Source organism: Canis lupus, chromosome 25, assembly GCF_003254725.2.
Source record: "Canis lupus dingo isolate Sandy chromosome 25, ASM325472v2, whole genome shotgun sequence".
Lineage (NCBI taxonomy): Eukaryota > Metazoa > Chordata > Mammalia > Carnivora > Canidae > Canis > Canis lupus.
In genome coordinates, this window is record NC_064267.1 from 46,817,504 (window position 1) to 46,841,206 (window position 23,703).

The 23,703-nt window shown below is 54.1% G+C and overlaps 1 protein-coding gene and 1 long non-coding RNA gene across 23 annotated transcripts in view; one reads left to right on the forward strand and one right to left on the reverse strand.

Annotated features, from left to right (window-relative positions):
- The window catches only part of AGAP1 (ArfGAP with GTPase domain, ankyrin repeat and PH domain 1), a 533,006-nt gene that overhangs the window by 187,970 nt on the left and 321,333 nt on the right, over positions 1 to 23,703 (forward strand). For 19 of the 20 annotated variants that reach the window (XR_007405993.1, XM_025463529.3, XM_049101379.1 and 16 more), the window contains 2 exons: positions 17,502 to 17,587; positions 19,432 to 19,573. Coding sequence is in view for 19 of the 20 variants with exons in the window: in XM_025463529.3 (XP_025319314.1) it covers positions 17,502 to 17,587; positions 19,432 to 19,573 (228 nt within the window). In the remaining variant the exon portion in view is untranslated. Of the gene's footprint in view, positions 1 to 17,501; positions 17,588 to 19,431; positions 19,574 to 22,807; positions 22,958 to 23,703 lie in introns of those variants that run through there. The other variant, XM_025463545.3, reaches the window with a different exon arrangement.
- On the reverse strand, positions 2,131 to 22,814 carry LOC112669950 (uncharacterized). Of its 3 annotated transcripts, none has more exons than XR_003142682.3 (3): positions 21,480 to 22,814; positions 17,734 to 18,004; positions 2,131 to 4,330 (listed from the first exon to the last, which is right to left on the reverse strand). It is a non-coding gene; the product is annotated as an uncharacterized LOC112669950 (long non-coding RNA). The 3 variants fall into 3 exon arrangements; XR_003142681.3 differs by having other exon boundaries at positions 2,132 to 4,330; positions 21,657 to 21,992; XR_003142683.3 differs by lacking the exon at positions 2,131 to 4,330 and adding an exon at positions 16,886 to 17,089 and having other exon boundaries at positions 21,657 to 22,814.

Here is a 23,703-nt window from a genome sequence, read left to right on the forward strand (position 1 = left end):
CAGATGCTGAGGGACAGGCTAGCCTGACCTCACATGATCACCTTTTCGAGTAAATCTGCCCACACTCACCTTAGGTGCCCCGATCTCATTCGGGGGTCGCCGCTGGCATGGTCTGGGCTCCTGGTTTCCTGCCAGTGCTCTGGCTTCCCTCGTGTCTGGTTCAGTGTCCAGTGTGGTCATTGCGGGAGTCCCTGAGTGGTGGACGCCGGTTGCTTCCCCGTGTAGTGCTGTCTTGTCATTATTGTGGCTTTTGCTCTCTTCCCATGTACTATTTTTGGTCTGTTCCATCCCGTTTGGGGCTGTGGTTTCTTTGCAAGGGGCCCTTGTATTTCGATGAGCATGAAGACATTTTTCTGTAATGTTCATACTTAAGGTAAAAATTATACTCAGTGGGGTGACTTAAACTGTGGTCTCTAATGAACCCACTTCTTTGATTGTTTAACACATTTTACTGAAATTTCATGGCATTGCATACAGTTTTAAAAATATACTATTTTAAAGTGCAGAAGCATGCATGAGTACGCCAAAAAACCATCCCTTTCCTCATCTGCAAAGTCTCATCCCTCACAGTGGGGCGTGTGGCCCAGGGTCCCCGGCTTCCTGGATCAGGGGAAAGACTGTCCATGATCTTCCAGGGGCTCAGCCCGCCCACCCATCCTCTCATGTGTGACTCCAGGTCACGGATGGGGCACCGAGGGTGGGCCTGAGTGGTTGTGCATCTGGATGGGCTCTGGATGCAGAAGGAACTGTGGGACAGGTGCCGCTGTGTGCCTGGAAACCCCTGAGCCCCCCTGAATCTTGTTTCCTGGGGCCATCCCCGTGCCTTCCTGGAACCAGGCAGGTGGCCGCGTCCTTGCCTCTCGTAGGGGGGCCAGAGAACTGACTCCCCTTCCTGTCCACTTGCCTGGATGAGTCTCCTAGCGGCAGGAGAATCAGGTGGTTTCTGAAAGGACGTGAATGAAGAAAGCCTCAGTTTCTCGCTGGCCACACTGGAGTTCTTCCTGGGACTGGAATTCTTCTAGGGAGCCTGTAGCTGGAGAGCGATCTCAGTTCTTGTCACATGTGTCAGCGTCAACCGACTACGTGTGCTTGCTTCATTGAGAAGCTTTACCTTCAGAACGTTCTGGAGTTGGAACGTACCGAATCGTGGCCCAGGTTTGCGCAGAGCGTGGGAACGATGTGGTCCCGTCCCGCCTGCACAGGTGGCTGATGGAGCACAGATCAGCCCCACCTGCGACGACTCGCAGAGACATTGGGTCAGGTTAGTGGGGCCACACTGGGGGAGTGAATGTCCAGCACGCGGTGACGCCTCTCCAGTTCTCACTTGGCCTCCTTCGTACAACTGCTGGAGTGAGCGCTGCCCCGGCCGCACGTGCCGGTGATGTCCGGCGGCACAGAGCTTTACGCTGCCCCAGCCATGGGATCTGCACAGGCTGGGCTCCCTGGAGCTCTTGTCCTGCCTTCATAGGGCCATTCCTTGACTTAATCAGCATGTGAATGTCTCTTAGTGTCGCTCTGGCCTGCCACAGCCACGGGATCTTTACGTTACAGTGCTGGCAGTTTAAGGTGGGGAAGGCCCTGTTTTTGGAAGGGGTCTCCGTAGGAAACTGGTGCGGGATGACCCCAGACTTTGCCGGAACGTACTTCTCATCAGATCCCTTGCAGCCGGGTCTCCGAGGATAACAGCTGTTGTGCTTTAATCGTGTGATCCGTTCTCGCTGATGCTTTTGTAGCAAAGAGAGTTGACTAACACGATTTCAGTCATTTTAAAGAATGTGGTTTAAATGAGGGACGAATTTTTTTTTAAAGATTTTATTTGTTTATTCATGAGAATAGAGAGAGAGAGAGAGAGAGGCAGAGGGAGAAGCAGGCTCCATGCAGGGGGCCCGATGTGGGACTCGATCCCGGGACCCCAGGATCAGGCCCTGGGCTGAAGGCGGTGCTAAACCGCTGAGCCACTCAGGCGCCTGGGGATGAATTTAAATATTGTGTGTTTTTGAATTAGTGGATTAGTGCAAAAGTGGGTAACTCAGCCGGGAGCCAGTGATTCCATCAGAGTAATGCAAGGAGTGAGGTGTTTGTGCAGGGAAGTATGCACTCTGTCGTGTGTGTGAATGAGTGAGCTCGAGGGCCATAACAAATTACCACGTGCTGCATGGTGACATCACCAGCACCTTACTGTCCCCGCTGGAGACCCGAGGGCCGAGATGAAGGTGTCGGCGGGGTTGGCTCTTCCTGGAGGCTCTGAGCACGTGTGGGTGCGTCCTGGCAGGTAGGCTCCCCCTCCCTGTGGTCTGTGCCCCCAGCGTTCGTGTCTCTGTCCAGGTTTCCCTCTCCCCACGGGGACGGCAGTCACTGACTCGGGGCCCACTCTGCTCCCTCAATCTTTGTCACAGCTGCAAAGACCCCATTTCCAGATGAGGTTACATGGCAGGTATTGGGCTAGGATGCGAACATCTAGGGAACGGAATCGTGCCCCCACGAATGTACGTGTGTTACACACGTGGCGGTTAAGTGGCCCCGTTCCACTTGGGGGCAGCGGGAGCGACGAGCCCCCCACCCCAGCTCTTCCTGGAGGTGGTGCTCCCTGCTGGTGTGCTGGAACTTCACAGGTTAGCCGAGCTTGCCTGTGACCTTCACGCCTCTGATGGGGATTTCACAGCTGTCATTCACTTTCCGTGAAGAGAAGCAGGTGAAAATGACTCCTTTGCTCTCGGAGCCCTGCCAGCGGCTGCTAATTAGGATCGTGGATGATGTTTGGGCATAGAATGGGAGCGTCCACCTCGTGTGTGTGCCTGCTATTCACTGTGCACCCCACCTTCCCCACCACAGACCCCCCGTGACCGCCTCACGATTTTTAACTCTCTCCCCTTGAAAATTAAGAGGAAAGAGAGGAACCTAGGCCATCTGGCGTCGGTGGGAATTTGGCAGACACCTGCCCTGAGCCCTGGGAGGTTGTAGACGGTGGTGTCCTCGAGACATTGAGCTTTAGAAACCGGGTCACGGCTCTGAAACCTTGTGCCTGTGACGTCCCCGCGTTACTCATCTTCTCTCACGCCGTGGGCCCTGCTGAGCTGCGCAGACAGCTCGTGCAGAAGGACCTGGAGCCTGGAAGAGCTCACGGCCAGCAGCCACCAGCAGGGTGGTGGACAGAGCAGGGCCCACGAGCTCTCAAAGCCAAGATTCGGCTGTCCTCTGGGCCGAGTGGAAGTTGTTGTTTTTTAAGATTTTATTTATTTACTCATGAGAGAGGCAGAGACACAGGCAGAGGGAGAAGCGGGCTCCATGCAGGGAGCCCGATGTGGGACTCGAACCCAGGTCCCCAGGATCAGGCCCTGGGCTGAGGGCGGCGCCAAACCACTGAACCTCCCGGGCTGCCCTCAGTGGAAGATTTTAAGGTCGGTAGAGACAAGCCTAAGAATGTCCATGGAGCCTCCCTCCTGTGATTATAAGATTAACTGCTCTTAGCTACTTTTTCAAGGAACTGTGGGAACCAAACAGGGTGAAAGGTGCCGGGGTGCTCCGGTCCTGGCTGCCCGTGTCACGTGTGGGTGGAAAGGTCTGTGCTCACCGGTCCTGGCAGCAAGGGCGGCCTGATGGCGGTCAGGTCCCTGCAAGCTGGCTGTCCCTCCCCTCCTCCCGTCCTCAGGACTCTGCCTGCAGCTGCTGTTGCCCAGCAGATGTGTCTGTCTCGGGGCAGGAGATATGTTCTCAGGAGCACATGTATCTGAGATTTTTTTTTTTTTTTTTTTTTTTTTTAGTGAATGTTTACTTAGTTGCTTAGAAACAAACCATGTGGTAAACACTTAGCCGTATTTTCTGGGACACATGAAATGCATTTAAGCTGTCAGCCCCCGAAACCCTTTCCAAATCAAATAAACTTAAAAAAATTTTTGTCAGCTACCACTGCTCAACAGATGTTAGGGCTTATTTCTAAACACGTCTTCTTGTGCTGTTTAATGTCCCAATGAAAAAAATCTGTAAACTCTAATAAAAGTTGAGTAGTTTTGAAATCTAGCCATTTAAATGTTCCAACATAATTTTGCCATGTTACTTGTGACAAAGTGATTATGAGTACTTGATAATGTTTTAATGAGGATTATCTGTAAACCTGGAGAGGACGAGCAGCCTGCCGGTAGGTAGGTTTAATAGACCAGGCACAAGTCAAGTCTTTGACCCTCTCGAGTCCTTTCGAGCCCACCGCTGGCTGGGGAAGTATCGTTGACCTCTCGCTCTCTTCCACCTGCTTTTAATTCTGTCCTCCCATATGTAAGCCGTGTTGAGGGTTGGGGGTGTCGTCCGGAACAGGTGAGGGATACTGAGATGAATACTAGAGCCACAAGGAATAACAGAGAAGCACATTATTACTTTGTTTTGAGCAGGGAAAAGCAAGCTGTAAAACAAGAATAAGGAGGTCGTCATGCTTTTGGCATCGACCAAGCTGGCAGGACAAAATGTGTTTCAGAGTTGGTCGTTTGGAACTCAGAACACATCTTCCCATGGTGTTATAATTAATTCAGCAAGAAACCGAGGGCGTACTGAGAGCTGGGCACCTTCCAGAGAGAAGAGCCTTGTGTTTCCAAAACTCTGATTCAAGGCAGTGATTCACACCTGGCTGAACGGGTCTCTGTGAGCGCTCCGAAGAGGGCATGCTGGCTTCTGCGGGGGAGAGCTCCAGGATCCCCCTGCAGCCCGCAAGTGCTCACTTAGGCCGTGTGATGCAGAGCCCCCGAATAGCACCGTGCACGCTGTTGACACAGCTGTGGCTTTCCTGAGACCTCTCAGGATGTCGCAGGTTGTTACAAAACCCTTTCTTTACTAGGAAGAAGGGAGATGAGGGTCCAGAAAGTTTCACCTTTTGCCATTGCAGATTATTTTTTTTTCCCAGAGAAATGTTAATACCAAGGTTTTTTTTGTTTTTGTTTTGGTTTTGGTTTTTTTTGCTTTAAATGCATGCTGTCTGTGTTGCAAATTAAATAGTAATCATTGGATGCCCCAGAGCTGGCCCCCAGCCGGCGTGAAAGCACCCTGGTCCATTGCTGCATCTGTCCCCATCTCTGGCCTCGATGCTGTCCTCCTGCTGGCAGCTGGCTCCCGTCCCAGGGAGTCCGAGTGGCAGCAGAGCAAGTCCGACTCCGGTCCAGGCAGCGGCCTGCTCTGATCTGGAAGCCACAGGATGCGTGGTCATTGTATTAGCCTGGATCCTAGATGACCAACTTCAAGGATCTTAAATAGAAGAGCAGGGATTTATTAGCTCGTGTCCTGGGAGTGGCCAAGGGGACAGATGCAGCTCTAGAAAGGCCCTGCCGATCCACACAAGCGCACGAGGAATGGTCTGTCCCCACTCCCTGCCCTGGTGGGCTTCGTGTTCAGCTGTGTCTCCCCAGAGGGTGGCCAGCATTCTGTTGGTGGCCTCACAACCATGTGACCTTCAGTATCCCTGGGACACGGGGAGGAGAGCTGATTCTCTCAGTGGCTCCAGCAGAAGATCCCACACGGCTCTGGTCACCTTGCTGAGTCCCATGCTTTTTCTGTATGGTGACCGACAGGACGCTCGTAATGCAGAGCTCTGTCCCCACTAACAGACCCGTTGTCTGGGTGTTCAGTGTGGCAGCGGCCCGGGCACAGTTTGAACTCCCCCCAGTGCTCCCCCTGGCAAACCACTATGACTCCTACCGTCACTTTGGCTTTGGCTTCAGACCTCAAGTGTTTCAGGCATTTTTTTCCCTTCTTGATTTTCAAGGACAGCCGACTTGGGAATGTTCCGCATTTGCTTGGATCTTAAAGTATCAGCTCACAAAGCCGTTTCTCTGCATCCCCTTCCCTGCTGTTGTCTTAACTCCCCTCCCCTCCTTCCCCCTCAGTTGTCTTATTGGTTCTCGGAAGTGGGAGAGACCAGACACTTGTCACATCCTTAGCTAAGGCGATCTGCCCACCGAGGTTGAGAGGCTTTCCGTGGAAGGCAGTACAGAAAGGGAGAGATGCTGGGCTGAGGCCAGCCTTGGGGTGAGCAGAGGAGAAGGGGGTGAGGGGCCCGTGTCTGGTGCACAGAGGAGGTGGGGGAAGGCAGGGGTTGGGAGAAGCTCCCTGCCTGGCTATGGGTCAAGGTGGAGAGCTTTACATTCTGGAGGAGGCCCGGTATTAATTTGAATGGATGGAGCTCACATTTCAGTTACGGCTGATTAGAGACGGAGCGGTTGACGTTGTCTGAAGAAAATGTTCTACCCTGCGAGACCATGCTTGCTTGATCTTAGAGCTCCCAAGTGCGAGCTCCCCTTTGGCGTCCTGGCAAGCTCCAAGGGCCAGGACGTGGTGATGAGGGAGGTAACAGCAGCGGGCAACGGGGGCCAAGTGCCAGAACTACAGGAGAGGATCGGTGGTATAACGAAAGTGCCCTTGAGCGCCCCTCCGGGTCACCTCTTCCTGCTGGAGTCAGGGCAGGGCCTCTGTAGGGACCAGCCACTCGCTCCATCGAGCCCAGCTGTGTGTGCGCACCTGCGCGCAATGCCGATCTCCCGGTGATCTGCTACGGGGGACGGTTTCATATGGTTCAAATGACTTCACTGATGATCAACCCAGGCCAGACGTGGAAACCATTCAGCTTTGGCGTAGTGTTTTGTCCATCCCGGCTGGCTTCCTGGAGGCAGTGTGTTGGGAGACTCTGAGGCAGGCTCTAGTACAAGAGGAGTATGAAGGGCCATAAGTAGATGGCACCTACCCTGGATCTGGAAGCTGCTTGGGTCTTCTCTTCATGGGGTCCTGAGGAGCAGCGTGTGTGGCCGGCATTCGTCACCCTTTCCCGAGCACCCCCCCCCCCGCCGCCCCGTTTTATTTTGTTAACTGTTTTGCCAATTTTAAAAAATAACATCACAGGCAAAAGAAAAAAAATCGCACTTGCTCTTTGAGGGCCACTTGAGTGTGTGGATGGCGTGGAGAGAGCGGAAGGCGGGGTGGGGGGCGGCACACAAGCCACCTTGCGGCCTGTTCCTGCCTCTGTGCTCCGAGAGGTGGGGGAGCGGGTTCAGGCTGAGTGAGGAAGGGAGGTCTGGCGCCCCTAACAAGCGTGGGGGAAGCGTGGGAGAGACAGAGCCCAGGTGCGGTGGATGCGCCGCCTGGTAGGGGTCAGGCCGGTCACTCTGGGCCCGTCCCTGGCAGCCCAGGTGGGAAAGAGGCCCTCGTGGGGGCTGCTGGTGGCTGGCTGACATAGGAGCGCTCTGAAGGGTGTTGGGGAGGCCGCACCCGGGCTGCTGACAGGCTTTTGCATGAGCCTGGCTTTGGAGAGGGAGGTAGGGACAAGCGGGAGGAGTCCGCCGACAGCCTCTGGAGGTTGGAACTGATTCACGTGCTGATAGAAGGGAGCGCGGGGTCCCCGTGACCTCCAAGCCCTCCGGAGCCGTTCATTAGCTCCGGCCACAGGGTGCGTTGGTGCCGTCCAGGCGCTGGGCCCTGGTGCGCCGTCCGGCTTGGGCAGGGGCCTGGCTGTGCGCCGGGGTCCGAGGCAGCCCCGTCTCGTTCCAGGTAGCAGGAGCTTCCTGGGCCTTGCCGGGTCAGCTTGAGAGGCGGTGACACAGGCACGCACGTGTACACATGCACTCGCACACCTGTGGGGACGGCCCCTGGGGCCCGCTCAGCGCTGGCATCGGGCGCTCTCCCGGACCAGAGCTCCCTCTAGGCTGGAGACAGAACCTCCTGGACGCCTTCCACTGAAGTAAATACAGCGTTTCCATAGGACTGTAACAGTTCCACAGAGTCTCCAGAGAGATGGTGGAAAATATCAATCTGCACATCGGCATAGGAGACGTCAGAGCGGAGCCCGGCTCGCCTGCTCAGGCTGTGACTGCCCGTGAGCTGGAAGAGGCGTGCGTTTTTAAACGTTTATAAAAATAAATAGGCCCATAAAAACCCAACAGAAAAGAAGAACATGGCTCCCGGTGCCTAAGCTATTTATTATCTGGCCCTTTGGTCATCGTTTGCTCCACGGTGTGTAGAAACATCAACTCATTACGATGTATCGTTGGATTTGACTAACAGTGAGCAGCCTTTTATGATTTCTTGAAGCAGACATCTGATTGATATTCAGAGAAAGTGAGTGAGCCGTTCTTTTCTTTCTTTGAGAGAGAGTGAGAGGTAGAGGGCCAGAGGGAGAGGGAGATTTCTCCAGCAGACTGTGCACTCACCGTGGAGCCGGACGTGGGGCTCTATCCTACGACCCCAAGATCACGACTTAGGCAAAAATCAAGAGTTGGACACGTAACCCGGCTGAGGCACCCAGGCGCCCCGTGAGTGAGCAATTCTGAAAGCCTTTTACTTTCCATATTTGATTCTAGGATTGCATATTTAAAAATAGGGTTTATGCACCAGATTATTTTTTTAACGGAAAGTTATTTTCACATGGACTGCACCAGTTGAGAACAATAAATCTGAGGGACTGAGAGACCATTTGCCTGCGTGCTGGTAGCTGACTAGCCCACCATCCAGCTTCTGTTTGTTGCTCGCTGCCGACAGGCTCCCCCTCACGCTCTCGCACTCCGGCCCGTGACACACGTGTCAGGCCACGGGTAGTGTCACTGGTCAAGGAAGCCTTGTTTTTAAATATTCTGGGCGAAGAGCTTGGCTCCTGTGCCCCAAGCTATAAAACTCTTTGTAAGTTTACCTTTTTTGATGCTTAAAATAAATGTGCAGAATATTAAAAATAACCACAAGTATGTTTTCCCCGCAAAGGAACAAATGTGCAAGACTGTATTTCACTAAGTTCACCACGCAAGCTATTTCGGGGGCAGCCGTAGGTACTGGAATGTTCAAGTACAACCACAGCGGTGGGCATTGGAACAGTTTCAATAAACAGTTTACAGATTTGGTTGTAAGTCAGATTTTACAGAGCAGGGTCCACCATTATATAGGACTGTTTTCTGTAGAATGCAGATTCAGGACCGCCCACCCCATCCGCTCATGGGTCCTGGGGGCTGGGCCTGTAGGGGCTGGTGGTGCCCAGCTTTCCCTGCCGTCCATCCCATACCAGGCCCGACTCTTGTCCATTTCCCGTCCTGCCCGCTGCCCTTGAGCACAAGTTGCATTAGGGCAGAGCTTCTGCCTCGTGGCCTCTGTTCCCGGCGCCAGCGCCGTGCGTGGCGTGTGACCGGGCTTGCTAAACACCAGTGGTGGTTCCGAAGACCACGATTGGGTGGACCCAGTGCCGGGAGGGAGGGTGGAATTGGCAGGAAGCACTTGGGAAAGGCTCACTCCCAGCAAGGCTCTTGCCTGCTGCTAGTAGGAACCCAGTGGTATCACCCGAGTGCAAATCCGATACATTCTGTCCCTTGGTTACTTTATCACTTGCTCCCATGGAAGCCAGACCAGACTTGTCAGCAGAGATATAGAGAATCTTCCCCGTGGAGCAATTTAAGAAGCACTGCCGAAGACTTCCAATTTCCTGAGCTGTCTTGACTTGTTCTCCTGGATCTTCCAGAACATGTGGAATTGGGACCAAGGATTAGGCAGAGTCTTGGTTTTTCCTGTAGGAATGGGAGCGCTGTCTTTCGCTGGCCGGTTACCCCCTCCTTGGTGTGCTCCCCTGTCACTGCATTTGCAGGTTGAGACTCTGCCTCCAAGTGTGAGTTTGCATTTGGAAATAGTAAAGTCGTCATCGTAACTGTAGCAATTACTTGCTGGTTTTTGCGAGGAGCTTGTGACATTTAAGGACCCCGTGGGGAGCTGACGTGGACTAGCTCATGCCCCCTCCCCGTGGCGATGTGAGTCAGGTGCTCTGATGACCTGAGGTTGCACACGAGGAAATGAAGGCCCCAGGAGGCACGGGCACCACTCAGGGTGTGGGCCCCGTGGGGCCCAGGGTGGGCCACTCTGCGTCTCTTCCCCTTCGCTGCTGCCTGGAAGCACCACCACCCACCATCACAACTTTATAGCTCATCAGCCGGGCTCAGGGCGCTTGGGAAGACCTCGGGTCACTGTGCATACTGTGGGCCGGGCTATGCCGTCCACCGCAGGGTGTTTGACCCCTGGAACAGCTGCCAAGTTATTGGGGAACATCCTGAGTTATGTGGAGGCACATAAGTGAGCTTTGGGGCTTTGGATTCTAGCTTCCCAAACAGCTTTGCAGGAAAATCCCGAGTGTGTGGGGCCAGGGCAGACGGAGTAGGTCTGGGGGCTCTGAGCCAAAGGGCCGGTCAAGTGCCAGGGTTGGCCTTGGCTCGTGATCCCAGAGGGGGGACCTGCTGGAAGAGGCCTGGGTGGTCAGCATTACACTCAGGAGCGTGCGGTGAGGGCAGGTAGGAGGGAAATCACTCTCATGCAGAGGCCTCTTTCCAGAGGGCGGACCCCTTATTCCCAGGTGGGGAGTCCTGGAGACCCTTGAGCTCTCTTCCACCCCCCCCCCCCCCCCCGCCTGCCTTCTGGAGTCCATGACAACCCAGAGCACATCTTATTCTTTGCAAAAGTTGAGCTGCAGTTCTAATTACAGATAACTTTTGGGGGGGATAATAGTGTTTTAAAGCAATTTTAGGTAGTGTTTTTTTGGGGGCGGGGAGAAGCTCATTAAGTATCACTTAATGAGAGTGATACTAGGTCTGTCGCTGGATGTTGAAAATTGGAGATTGGCCTGGATAATCCAACCCTCACACCTGCCCAGAGTTGCTGTGTTTATTTTAGTCTTCAAAAGAGATGGTTTGAAGGAGAGAACTCTCCATAGGTTTCATGTATTAAACCTCCAGGTTTATGTATTCCTCAAAGCTCTTGGAAGCTAAGCTGTGAGGAAATCCTGACTGTTGAGCAACAAACCACTTCCTGAAACGTTTAGTTTTCCAGCTTCTGTTTGAGCAGCAATATCCTGTTGTCCCTGAGCCCCTGGGCCGGCCTCTGGGGCATCACGGCTCCGCCAGTGGCACTTGCTGCTCCCCGGAGGCGGCAGTGAAGCTCCTCTTAACGCAGAACAGAGCCCGAGGTTCCCCCGGTTCCAGCGTGACGTCTGCCTTTCCATCCAGTTAATTTAGGTTTTGTTGGCTTGGGGTCAAGAAAACCTGAGCTGCATGAGTGACACTTGGAAAAAAAAAACAAAAAAAAGCACCAACCCGTTTGCTGTTTCGAGGGGCCCTTCCACTAAACAGACCCCAAGTACCCAAGTAGGAGGAATGGTTGGGCTTTTACGTCTGGTGTTGAATTAATGAAAGCAGCTGCTCTCAGCCCACAGATTGTTTAGACAGAGGCCCCCCAGGTCACAGTAAGCACTGAACGTGCCGCGACTTACCCCAGAGTCAGCTAGTGAACTACTTGGTGTTGCTCAACCGACTTCTAGACCACAGTCTGCACACATGCCCGGCTTGTTGGTCGTGAGAACATAGGACACGTCCCCAAGCAAGGTGCTTGTCCGTGTAGACTCCAGGTGCAGACACATGCAGGACAGGGTTTTGAAAAGGCCAGGTTAAAAGCCGCCACGCCGCTAACATTCCAGAAGGTGGGTTTCTGCGTTTACATAGGAGTTTACCGACACAGCCAGATCCGCATTGTTCTTGGTCTCGTGGAGCGGATCACGTACTTGTTCCTTGTTAACTAGGATTCAGTTCCACGGCCCGTTATGTATACATAAAAATGCTTAAATCATCCATTTTTAAAAAGCCTTGAAGCCTCGCTGAAGGGAAGTCCTTTTGAGTAGCTTTGAAGCCCTGCTGCTTGATAAGAGGCCGCCGCACCTTTGCTGGCAGGAAGAGTCTTCCTCCAGCGCCTCTGTTTTCTCTTCTTTAAAGTGATGATGAGAGTCTGTGTCACATTTTCCTGGAACATCTTGCGGTCTTCTGATCTGCAGATTCAGATCTCTCTGCATTTCTGGAAAATTCCTTTGTATTTTTATCTCCCAAGAGTCTTGTAGTTCTTGGGGGTGGGGGGGGGGAGTTTGTTGTCAGCGACCCTGTTTATTCTTCTCTCAGGTGGGTCTGTCCTGTCCGCTCACTTCTGCCTCAGTTTACCTCCATTGTTCTCATCTCACCAGCTGTTTGTTTCAAGCCGTCCCTCTGTGTCAGACTCGCAGCTTTGAGCACTGTCTCTTCTCTTCCTTACGTTTTTTCGAATTTTACTCATTTGTTCCAAAATGTCGCTGTGGTTCTCCATTCTAGGGGTTTCCACCTCACCTCCTATTTGAGATTCTCCTCCCTGGCATTCTCGTTGTTTCGAAAGCCTACTATTAACATGCATTAGAGAGGGAAACGATCATCAGGGATTTCCTTCTGCTTTTTGAGTTGTTTTCTAACGCATTGGCTCCTGCGTTTTGTGTGCTCCCTGCCTGTCTCCCTCCCACCTCCTGTGGTATCTGCTGTCCTTCCCATTCCTCCAGGGACCCTCTCGCTGCTGGGACGGGTGCTGTCCTGCCCCTGCTCTGGGGTTCCCATGGGACACAGACACGGCTGGGCTGTCGAGAAGGCCAGGAATGGGGCAGCCCGGGTGGCCCAGCAGTTTAGTGCCGCCTTCAGCCCAGGGCGTGATCCTGGAGACCCGAGATCGAGTCCTACGTCGGGTTCCCTGCATGGAGCCTGCTTCTCCTCTGCCTGAGTCTCTGCCTCTCTCTGTGTGTCTCTGTGTCTCTCATGAATTAAAAAAAAAAAAAAAAAAAAAGGTGGGAACGCTTGGGCCGCGGGACCTGAGGCTGGATGCTATGTGCCTGGGGAGTTACAGTATAAATGCCCATCCCTCTCCTCCGCGCCCTGAGGGAGCCGCCTCCGAACCACAGGGTTCTGCTCTTAGTCACAGACCGGGCCCTGCCTTTCCTGTAAATTTGCACATGTCCAACTATGGGGTTCCCTTCACTCGCGGGGCGGGGGTTGGAATCTGTACTGTATTCCCCACGGGGCCCCCCTTCCATTCTGGCGTCCTCCTTGCCTGCAGAGGGCCAAGGATAAGGCTGTGCTGCCTCTTCCATTTTTCCCTGCCCGTCGGGGGCTGTTGTTCACTCCGGGGGTGGGATTAGGGGCCTGCCCAGCCCTGGAGTCTTCCTTTTTATCCGAAGGCCACTGTTTTTGAGGTTTTATTCTGTGAAGCTTCGCTCTTTCTCTCAGTGGAGGGTGAATTATCTTCCTCCTGCTGCTTACTCTTTCCCCCTTTGTTTTATTAGGAATAAAGGAAAGGAAATGCAGCCACAGTGAAGTCCGATCTGCCGTCCTAACCTGGAACTTTGACTTCTTTCCCGATCTTCCTTTGTTATTTTACTTAGATCTGGGTGAAATGAAGTCATTAGAGACCACGGCCTGCTTGAGGAAGTACCATGTCCAACCTCATCTTGGCCGAGTCCTAACCCCGAGTCTTTCACCCGTGGAACCACTTGGTGGGCACCACGCATTAGTCCTCCTGCTGCTGCATTTTTATAGTTGTTACTGTTGGGTGTTTTTTGTTTTTTGTTTTTATTTTTAAACAACGTAAGTTTAAACAAAAATTGGCAGAGAAAATGAAATCTGACTCAGTTAAATTTTGTAAACTAATACATTACCGATGAGACTTATTTCCCAGCGAAAAAGTAACGTGGCCCAAAATTCTTTTTAAATGTCACAGTACAAAGCTTCTCCACGACCTCCTTGTTAATAAGTTATGGACTTTGGTATTTTCGTCAAACTTTAAAGGGCAAAATTAACTTCAAAACATCTCTGGCACATTCATGATTAATTTTTTTTTAATTCTCTTAGGGAGAAATGAATTCATAGCCTTTCTCAGTGTATCCCTCTCATTCCACTTGTCTTAAATAATTATGATACAATGAAATTTGCAGACATTTTATCTTATCTTGGGGCTGTATGGAGAAGAACATTTTAGGCAAGTGTTAGTAAGGTTTTCACAGCCAAGAATGTCTGCACGCTGAGTGTAGGAGACCCAGTCCCTGGTGTGTGTCCTAGCCTGAGCCACGGCTTGTGATCGCTGACCATCCCCAGGCCAGCTTGCAGCCACGGGAAGCACCAGAGCCCAGCTGCAGCTTCAGCAGATGCTAGGACGATGCCCCTCCTCTTTCTTACGGAGAAGAGCAATAATGTGCTATACAAAGGCTAATTTAAACTCAAAAATGATTTTCATCCTTTGCCAAAGTAAAGATGAAAAACTATAGTAAAAAGAAAAAAGTCCAGTGAGGAACCTGGTGCGTGTGGCCAGCATGCCCTCAGCTGCTGGCACATCCGGGAGCTGCTGGGGGTGCAGGGCCAGCCGGCGGAGAGGCAGGGTCCCAGGGTGCAGAGGAAGAGGGTGGACTCCCGGTCAGACCTGCGGGCTGTGGAGTGCTGTGGCGTGGGCCTGCAGGGGTGAGGCAGCAGGAAACTCCTGCAGAAACCTCCCCGGGAAGCCTGGATGATTTCAACAAACAGGATGGAGGGAATACAGGGGGTTTTGAAATGTTATAGGGATAAGCTAGGCGGGCGGGAGAGAGTGTGAGAGCGTGCGTGAGCTCACTGTGGGTGAAGGTGTAGCGTGAGGCTCTGGAGGTTGTATCAGTTCGCGAGGGCGGCGGTAACGAAGGGCCACAGATCAGCGGCGCTCCACACCACGCCGGTTGATGCTCCCACCTTCTGAAGCCCAGAAGCCCAAGGTCACGGTGTTGGTGGGCTTGATTCCTCCTGGGCCTGTGAGGGAGGGTCTGTTGCAGGCCTCTCCTGGCTTCTCATGGTTTGGAGGTCATCTTTGGGGCTTCTTGGCTTGTAAAGCTCCTGCTTTTATCTTCACCAAAATTTCTCCTTGTCTAAGGACACCAGTCACTGGATAAGGGGCCCATCGTACCCTAGTATGAACTCGTCTTAACTGATCACATCTGCATTGATTTTATTTGAAAATAAAGTCATGTTCTGATCTTATTTGGACCTCAGCATATGAATTTGGGGTGGGGGAGAGGACAGTTCGACCCATAACAGAGGTAATAGTGGGACACCGCGTGAGAGTAATGCTGCTCTTTGGGATGTGATAATTAGCTACTTGACAGATCAGGGGATGCTTAATGATTATCGAGGTTTTTCTAAGTACCTGCTGGATCCTCACGCCTCCTGTGCCGCCACTGAAAGGCCCCAGAGATCAGCCCTTGTGCCCACTGAGAAACTCCCTTCCTCACTTTCTCCTGAGCACAGACAGGACTCTGTTGCTAAAAGGATGTTTTCTGGGTACTGCCCAGACCAGTCGCTGCCACTGGAGGGCCCAGCTGATGTGATATCACGGGAACTACTTTGAAATCACTTAACTCAGAGCACAAGTATTTTCCTGTGATGTGAGAGCTTTAAAAGTCTGCATTAGATCTGCTGTCCACGGACTTGGTCTGGGGCGCTCTGCTACCTCGGGCTGCTCTGTAGTGCCTGTCACCCTCCTTCAGGTGCCTAGACTGACCTACCGGGAATCAGAGGAAAGATTTGTGAACTTGTACACAAATTCCTGTGGCTTTCCCCTTGTCCCCCTCAGTGTGACCCGTCAGATCTCCAGGAACGAGATGGGAAGGGAAAGGTTTTCTCCAAAGTAAGAAATAGATTTCCCATCTAACATTGTTTTTTTTTTTTTGTTTTTCATGAAAGGTTGAATTCCGTTCATTCTGGCCAAGAGATTGTAGGTTTCCAGCATCTCTTTTTTTAAAGGTCTTAAAAAATAAATGATACTGGTTATTGTTGCAACATAGGCAGATTTTTCTATTGTAAGTAGGTCTGTTAAACGTTAGATATATGTTTTCTAAAAGCAAGTGAAAACTCTTGGCAGAAATTTTGAAACATGCTAGTAATGCTCGCCAGCGCTGCTGCCCTGTGGGTGGGCACCTGCTCCCGGGTGGTGGGGGTCCCGTTTTACAGCTGGGGACCCTGCGGTACAGAGAGGTGAATAAGGAAGGTGAAGCCCCCCAGGTGGCGTGTGTGGCAGCGCCGGGACCCGCCCAGCCCAGGCAGCCGGCCCAGCGTCGGAGTCTCGTGGCTGAGACACACTGGGGCTTGGGGCTTCTGCTGGGTGCTGGGTGTTTCCCAGCTCATTTTATAATCACGACGGCCCAGCTGGCAAAGGGTGCCGTGGTTTTTTTTTTTTTACCTACGAGGACTCTGTGATTCGGGGCCCCTGAGTCGTCTGCCAGTCTTCCTAGAGGTGCAGAAAGCACACCTCCGCTTGTCTGGATCCAGCGGGCACACACACCTGTTACACGCCCCCCCCCCCCCCATGGCCGTTCTCTGCCCCCTGCCTTGTGATAGCTGTGCCCGCCATGCAAGGGATCAATCAGAACAAAAGTTTTCTCGGTTTTGTGTGAATCTTGGAAAGTTTTCTTCAGGTTTTGTGGTTGAACAGACGGGACACCAACTAGAACAAGTGTGTTTCACGTGCCCAGGAAGGAGTGGAGAGCGGGAGTGTGTGCACCTCTGTGCATGAGCATCTGTGTGTGTGCACACGCGTGCCCGCTTGGATAGGTTGTGTCACCCCGCCCCCCCCCGCCTGCCGCAGTGCACGACGCAGCGGCTGGGGATGCTCTCCCGGCGTGGTTCTCCGGGGTGCGGGTACGTGGGGTTTAGGTGCTGTTTCTGGAAGGCCAGGGACTGTGAGAGTGAGAGCAGGCGCTGATGTGTTCGTCTCTCCCGCACGATTTGGGATCCTGGTGAGGGTTAGCTGGAGCGGGTGGACGCAGAGCCCAGGCTCTCGAAAGGTGGTTTGGCTTTGGAGATGGCGGAGGGACCCGAAGTGGACCTGCTTCCCGTGTCCGAGAGCAGCGTGGTCCGGGCGCTCCCGAGGAGAGAGGCTCCGGCCGGTGGCGCGTCCCTGCCACCTGGGTGTGTGCAGGGCCGAGATGTCGAGGGCCAGCCGCCTTCCCGCAGATGCACACACACACACACGCACACACGTTTCTCGCTAACACGGCGCGCTCTCTAACCCCCCCCCGCCCCCCCCGCCAGCTGTCCCGCTCTGTCTCCACCTGTGCGGAGATGCCATCCAGTAGTTCTGTCTAACACGTGTGTAGTAGCTCAGCATCCCCCGTACTCGTGCCCCGTGAATACGGAAACACCATCCCCATGATGTTCTGTGTGTTCCCTTCAAAAACTGGGTTTCTCTTGAGGAGAATACAGGTTCGCGGCCCTCGAATTTTATCAAAATGTCGTAGACTAGGCACCTGTTAAACACGAAAAATGGGTTGCAGTCTCGTGAGCCCAACAAGAGAATGATCATTTCAGCGCTCTCTGTTTCTGAACTCTGCCTCAACGTGTTCGCAGTGGGAGAGAACTCCCGCATTTACAAACAAAGCCTGTGTTAGAATCCTGCCCTTCTCAGCCACGGGCGCCCCTGGCGTTGCGTGGGAGGCTGTGGACTCTCACCAGAAGTGAACACGGGTCCTTAACGACAAATACTTAAAAGTCTGAGTTCAGTACTGCTTTTAAAGTCCAGTGGTTGCTGGTCCTAAATACTGAGAGAGTGGCCTCCAGGGCGACAGCCTAGGGTGTATTTTTCCACAAGCGAAGCCCACGTCTGTTTGCCCTCCTAGCACCCCGTCTTCCCCGTGTAACGAGGCGTTTTGTGTGTGGCAGGTGGCAGATTCAAGAAAGAGATCGTGGTGGACGGCCAGAGCTACCTGCTGCTGATTAGAGATGAGGGGGGTCCTCCAGAGGCGCAGGTGAGTACTACAGGCTCGCCCCGAAGCCCCTTGCCCCTGCCCCTGGGCTTGCGCGTTGAGCTCCCGTCACGCGTGACATCAGAGCTCACCCCACCCAAAATGCGCCCAGATATGTCGGAGCTGACGCCTGGCTGGTAAAGCCTTACCTGGGCACCGCCGCTTCTCCGAGGAGGTAAACGGGATGATGCTGATGACGGTTACTATTGACCTTTTCGTTTCCACTTGGAAAGAGGAGGGTCTCCGGGTGCCCGGCTGAGCTGCTCTGATTCTGCTGTGGGACTCTGGGGGGCGGCCGAGCTTCCAGGGCCCTCCAGGCACTCCCAAGGTCCAGCCTTACAGGGTGCTTAGGAGTGTCAAATGAGATGGTACGTACTGGCCGTACAGTTGCCCCCAAAAGTAGATGTGATGGAGGTTCACCTGGATGCAGGTAAGACAAGGACAGGATGGCACGAGTCAGGTTGTTGTGGGATTTTATTTTATTTTTTATTTTTTTTAAAGATTTTTTTTTTTTTTAAATTTTTATTTATTTATGATAGTCACACACACAGAGAGAGAAGCAGAGACACAGGCAGAGGGAGAAGCAGGCTCCATGCACCGGGAGCTCGACGTGGGATTTGATCCCGGGTCTCCAGGATCGTGCCCTGGGCCAAAGGCAGGCGCCAAACCGCTGCGCCACCCAGGGATCCCTTTTTTTTAAAGATTTTATTTATTCATCGAGATGCAGAGAGAGAGAGAGAGAGAGAGGCAGAGAGGCAGAGACCCAGGCAGAGGGAGAAGCAGGCTCCATGCAGGGAGCCCGACGTGGGACTCAATCCCGGGTCTCTAGGATCACACCCCGGGCTGCAGGCGGCGCTAAACCGCTGCGCCACCGGGGCTGCCCTGTTGTGGGATTTTAATGTTTCTCCCTGACTTTTGCTAATTTTGTTAAGTAGCTATGTAAATTTCTTGGACCGTAAGTAATAACATCCTCAGAGAGGCCTTTAAGAACTCGTTGGCAGGACGCCTGGCTGATTCACTTGGTGGAGTGTGCGACCCTTGATCTCAGGGTTGGGAGTTCAAGCCCCAGGATGGGTGTAGAGATGACTTAAAAAAAAAAAAAAAAAGAATTCAGTGGCAGGTGATCTTTCTAGTACAAAAATCTCCTCTTGGGCAGCCCCGGTGGCGCAGCGGTTTGGCGCTGCCTGCAGCCCAGGGTGTGATCCTGGAGACCCGGGATCGAGTCCCACATCGGGCTTCCTGCATGGAGCCTGCTTCTCCCTCTGCCTGTGTCTCTGCCTCTCTCTCGCTCTCTCTGAATGAATAAATAAATAAATCTTTAGGAAAAAAAAAAAAAAAGCCTCCTCTTGTAGCCCAAAGGTGGACCACAGCCTGGGTGGAGGCCATGGGAGCCCAGAAGAGGAGCGCCCCCGCCCCCAATGCCGGGGTCCAGCAGGGCTCCTGGACGCTCCGTGGAAGGGGGTCCGTGTGAAATGCAAAGCTTCGGGATCGCTGTCAGGGCCTGTCTTCCAATTTTACGAGGCCGGCTTTGCCCTGCGTGTGGAGCACTGCCGCTGGCTGGATTGGGGCCGAGGGGGGACATTCCTGTAGGGAAGCACGTCCCAGGTTGTGTCCTGAGGAGACCGGGGTGGCCCGGGAGGGAAGGGGGTGAAGGTCCCATTCCAGGTGTGCAATGAGGAGGACGTGAGTGACGCCACAGCCACGTGTGACAGCCGAAGGCAGGCATCGGACCCATCCTGCGCAGGGGACGGCCGACCACGCGTCCTGTGCTCCCGAAGACGCTGTCCCCACCCTTCTCTCCGACGATTGTCACTCAGCTCCTTCTCTCCTCTCTCTTTTCGCCCTAGTTTGCCATGTGGGTGGACGCTGTGATATTTGTCTTCAGCCTGGAGGATGAGATAAGCTTCCAGACCGTTTACCACTACTACAGTCGGATGGCCAACTATCGGAACACGAGCGAGATCCCTCTGGTTCTGGTGGGGACCCAGGGTGAGTGCCGGCTGCGCAGCCTCCGAGTATAGGACCCCGGCGGTTGGGCAGTAAGTGGACTCAGGGCCATAGGTTTGGTGTGAAGGGATTTGAAAATGATTAAAGAAGAAATAATTTCCAACCGAGGGCTGTTTCCAATGAGAATCCATGAACCTGAAACTGTCCGGTTTCCTGGTTCGATCCTCTGGAGAAGTCGCATGGTCAGCACCCGCAGAGTAAAACAACCCCTTCCCACGTGCTCTAGGGAAAACAGAAATCTATTTTTTTTCTTTTTCTGTAATAGGATCTCTTAATTCTTTCATTCTTTGTTATGTAAGATAATTCATAAGGAGTTTAAAAGGTGGTTGATTTTAACTTTGGTACATCTTTAAAATTTTGCTGATTTCTTAGGGCAGAGTTTGCTTTTATTTCCCTGTCCTGTGTTATGATCTGTATATAATCCTTCACCTAGCAGGTGCCTCAGAGCCTGGGATTATCCTGTATGAGCACGTTTCCTGCTTTCTGCTGGGCTTCTTAAAACTTGGCCTCTTGCAAAGCGACATCCCTGAAGTCCTTGTCCTCGATCCGATTCTCTGATACACTGGTGTCTCCCGTCTGGGTCTTAGGAAGCCACGTAGAAAGTTTTTAAAAACCGCAGGCAGGTTACTTTTAAAAACTGCTTTGTCAGCAGTATGGGTGCCTTAGAAAGGAATCCTGTCCAGAAAAACTGGATTGTGCCTTCATTTCTGTTGTGGGGGTTCACACGCCGTATCCGTCCATACCGTCCGCGTCTGTCTGCCTTGCCATGCCCGGATGGGAGACCTTTCTTTTTTTTTTTTAAATTTTTTATTTATTTATGATAGTCACAGAGAGAGAGAGAGAGGCGCAGAGACACAGGCAGAGGGAGAAGCAGGCTCCATGCACCGGGAGCCCGATGTGGGATTCGATCCCGGGTCTCCAGGATCGCGCCCTGGGCCAAAGGCAGGCGCCAAACCGCCGCGCCACCCAGGGATCCCCGGATGGGAGACCTTTCTGAATGAGAAACCAGCTGCGTTGAAGAAGCAGGAACGGCCGGCCGTGCGCCTGGTCCCGGGTCTGGTGCGCAGAGCACGAGCTCAGGCACAGAACCCGCTGCCCTGCGGGGAATCTGCGTGGAGAAGCCCCAGGATGGGGGCGGGGGGCGCGTGTGTGTCTTGTGAGATCGGGAAGTGGCATGGAGTCGATGGAAAGCATCCTCTCCGCGTCCTGGCTGTACAGTGTCGGCGTCGGGGGCCGCCGCTCCCCTTTCCGCGCACCGTAACGGGGGCCTCCGCGCCAGGCCCGGCAGCAGGTGGAGTCCACCTCCCAGTGGACCATCAGGTTCTCTGGGCCCGGGGCGCCCTCTGCTGGTCGTCGTGGCACAGGGCGGCGCCCGTGCTTCTGTTCTGCTGCGGGGCTGTCCTGACACTTGTCAGCCCTCTTCATGGGTGGGGGTGGGGGGTCCCTGGGGGGGGGGGCTCCCCGTGGTGGAGCGAGCCTTTGGCAGCCATGCCTCGCCAGCTGTCTGAGTCAGGGGGTCTGTGTCTCAGGCCGAGCGCGCTTCCCCGTGGGCTCGCCGTGCTGGGGAGCAGGGCCTGTGTCGCTCCGGCCGGCGGGCTTGTGTGACGCGGTTGTCGCCTCGTGCAGCCGTGGTTTCGGTCCTGGAGCTGGAGTGGGCGGTTGGGACCACGCAGCCCTGGCATCGGCGCGCCCTGGTGAGCGGCGGCCTTCCTGTGTCTGTCGCACCTCCGTAGAGCGTGGCTGTCCCCGAGGGCGTGGCTGGGCGCCAGCAGCGCCTCTGCTCCCCTCCTTGGAGCAGCCGAAGGAGGACACGCCCGCCTCCCCCCCGGGGCCGCTGGCGTTTGCGGAGCGAGGCCCTGGGCAGCCCTTCCCCTGCGTCCCTGCGCACCTGCGGAGCATTTGTCGGGAAGGGCCAGAGGCGACAGCAGCTGAACCAGGGAGCCTGGGTGCCGGGTGGACGCCGCAGGCTCCTCACGGCCGTTTGTGGGACTTCGTTCACGCTTGAGCGTAGCCCCCCCCCCCCAGTGAACCGGACACGACTGTTATCACGGAGGGTGTTCCTCACCCGAGGGGTCCTCCCGGTCCTCACACCTCTCATTTCCAGGGTGTCCCAGAAGCCCCAGTGCCCAGGGGGTGGAGTGAGTGTGGGCTTCTGGAAGGTTCCACTCCTAGGCCCATGTTAACTGCTCGCAGCCTTGCTTCCTGGGAAGCCTGAATGGTGGTTGCGCTTTCGCTCGGGCCGCGGGTGATGCCGGAGGTACAAGGTGGTTCGGTTACAGGCGCTGGGGCCTCCGAGCTTTCCCTGCCGGGCGCCTGGGTCGGTGGCCCCGAGGTGGGAGGGTCGGGGGTGGGAAGGATGAGCAGTTAGGCCCGGGCCTGCAGGGCGCCGCGGCGTGTGGCCTCCTCGCAGGACCGGCGTCCTCTCCGGGTGCGGCCGGGAGCTGCGCGGGGGACTGGAGCGGACCGGACACTCGTGAGGCCGCGGTGACGGGACGTCTGTTACGCTGGTTCTTTCCTAAAGGTTTGCGCCTCACGCCGATCGCAGGGAGAGGCGCAGCTGTGAGCAGACGCGGAGCTGCGGGTGGAGGGGGAGACCAGGCCGGCGGAAACGCGGTCGGGGGCCCCACGGCCTCGCCTCGACCTGTCGCTGCACCTGGAGGGACGTTATACTAGAGTGTTGAAGAATTACGGATTTCAACCTCGTTTTCGGTTTTCTTTTTTACTTCGTTTTTTACTGTTTTCCTTTTTTTTTTTTTTTTAAAAGATGCCTGCACCTTTCAAAAATACTTCTTTTCCTTAAGTGTTGTGAAACCCAAGTCTGTAAGGCAAGAAGACAGGACAAGATGTTCTTTGAAGAAATCCCTCTAAGGGACCTTGCCAGGGAATGTTCTAGAACATCTATTGAGGTGGCACAGGCCATTGTCGGAGAAAGAGACCTGAATCGGAGTTAGTCTTGATTTCTCAAAGGGAAACGGTCAGGTCAGGCCTATTCCACGGGCTAAAAATAAAACAGGAAGTAAGACAAAGAGAGGGGAAAATGAATAAATTATTCCCTCAAGATGCCACTTTTTTTATACTTATAAAATTAAATGTCGCATGCACTTCCTGAGCCCAAAAATACCCCAAATTTAAAAGGTCTCATAAGACATCTATTGTGCTGCTCTTCCTCTGACTAGCGGGGAAAACCGTGCCGGTGGGTTTGTTTTCAAAAGCAGTTGGGTGTTTCCGTGGCGTCGGAACCTCAAGCCCCCGAGAAAGCCTCCCGTTGGAAGGTCCCTGAGAAGCACCTGCTGTCTCCACCAGGCGCGAGAACGCGTGGCGGGATGGCTGGAGGCCTCTCGGACGCCGAGCTGATAAAGAAGCCTGGTTTGTCATCTTTAGGGCAAGGGGGCAGGTGCCCACGTCTTTTCTGCTGCGCACACGGCCGCATCCGTGCCTGGACCCCGTGGGAAGTGGGTGTGCCCAGGAGCGGCCCTGTTGCTTACGGCCCTCCACTGCCCCCCTCACTTCCCACTCCTGCCTCAGTCTCCCGTAAACATACCGGGTGCTTGGCCGCCCCCTGCCCCAGGCATTCTGCTCCCAGGGAGTGGCTGGTCAGGCGCCCCCTCCTCCCCGCGGGTGGGGCGGCCCTGAAAGCCTCACCGAGCATGCTCTGCACTGACCACTGACCGTAGGGCCTCCTGCCCTGCCTGACGTCGCCCTCGCAGCCACACTCCATTCACAGTCGAGGTTGTTCTAGGTCTCCCTCCCCGGCCCGCCTGATTGCCCCCCTCCCCACACAGGAGCACAGAGCCTTGTCTGTTGTGTTCCCTGGGGTAGCCCTGTGCCCGGAACAGGACCAGGTGCATCGGGGCGGCTCTGTGGGCAGGTACTGACTGAACAGGTGAAAGGCTGCACCTGGGGAATCGTGCAGCTAGAACCCAGTGAGCTGGGTGCCTTGTGCTCCAGAAGTCACCTGCAAAGAGTGAGCCTGGGATGTGATTTTTTTTTTTTTTTTTTTCCTTTTTAAAGTATCCTCCTCTAGAGCCACATTTAATTCCTTTCTGGTCATCACTTTACCTCCATTTCAGAAGCGGGATCCTCTGAAACCAAGTTTTACAAATGATGAGTAT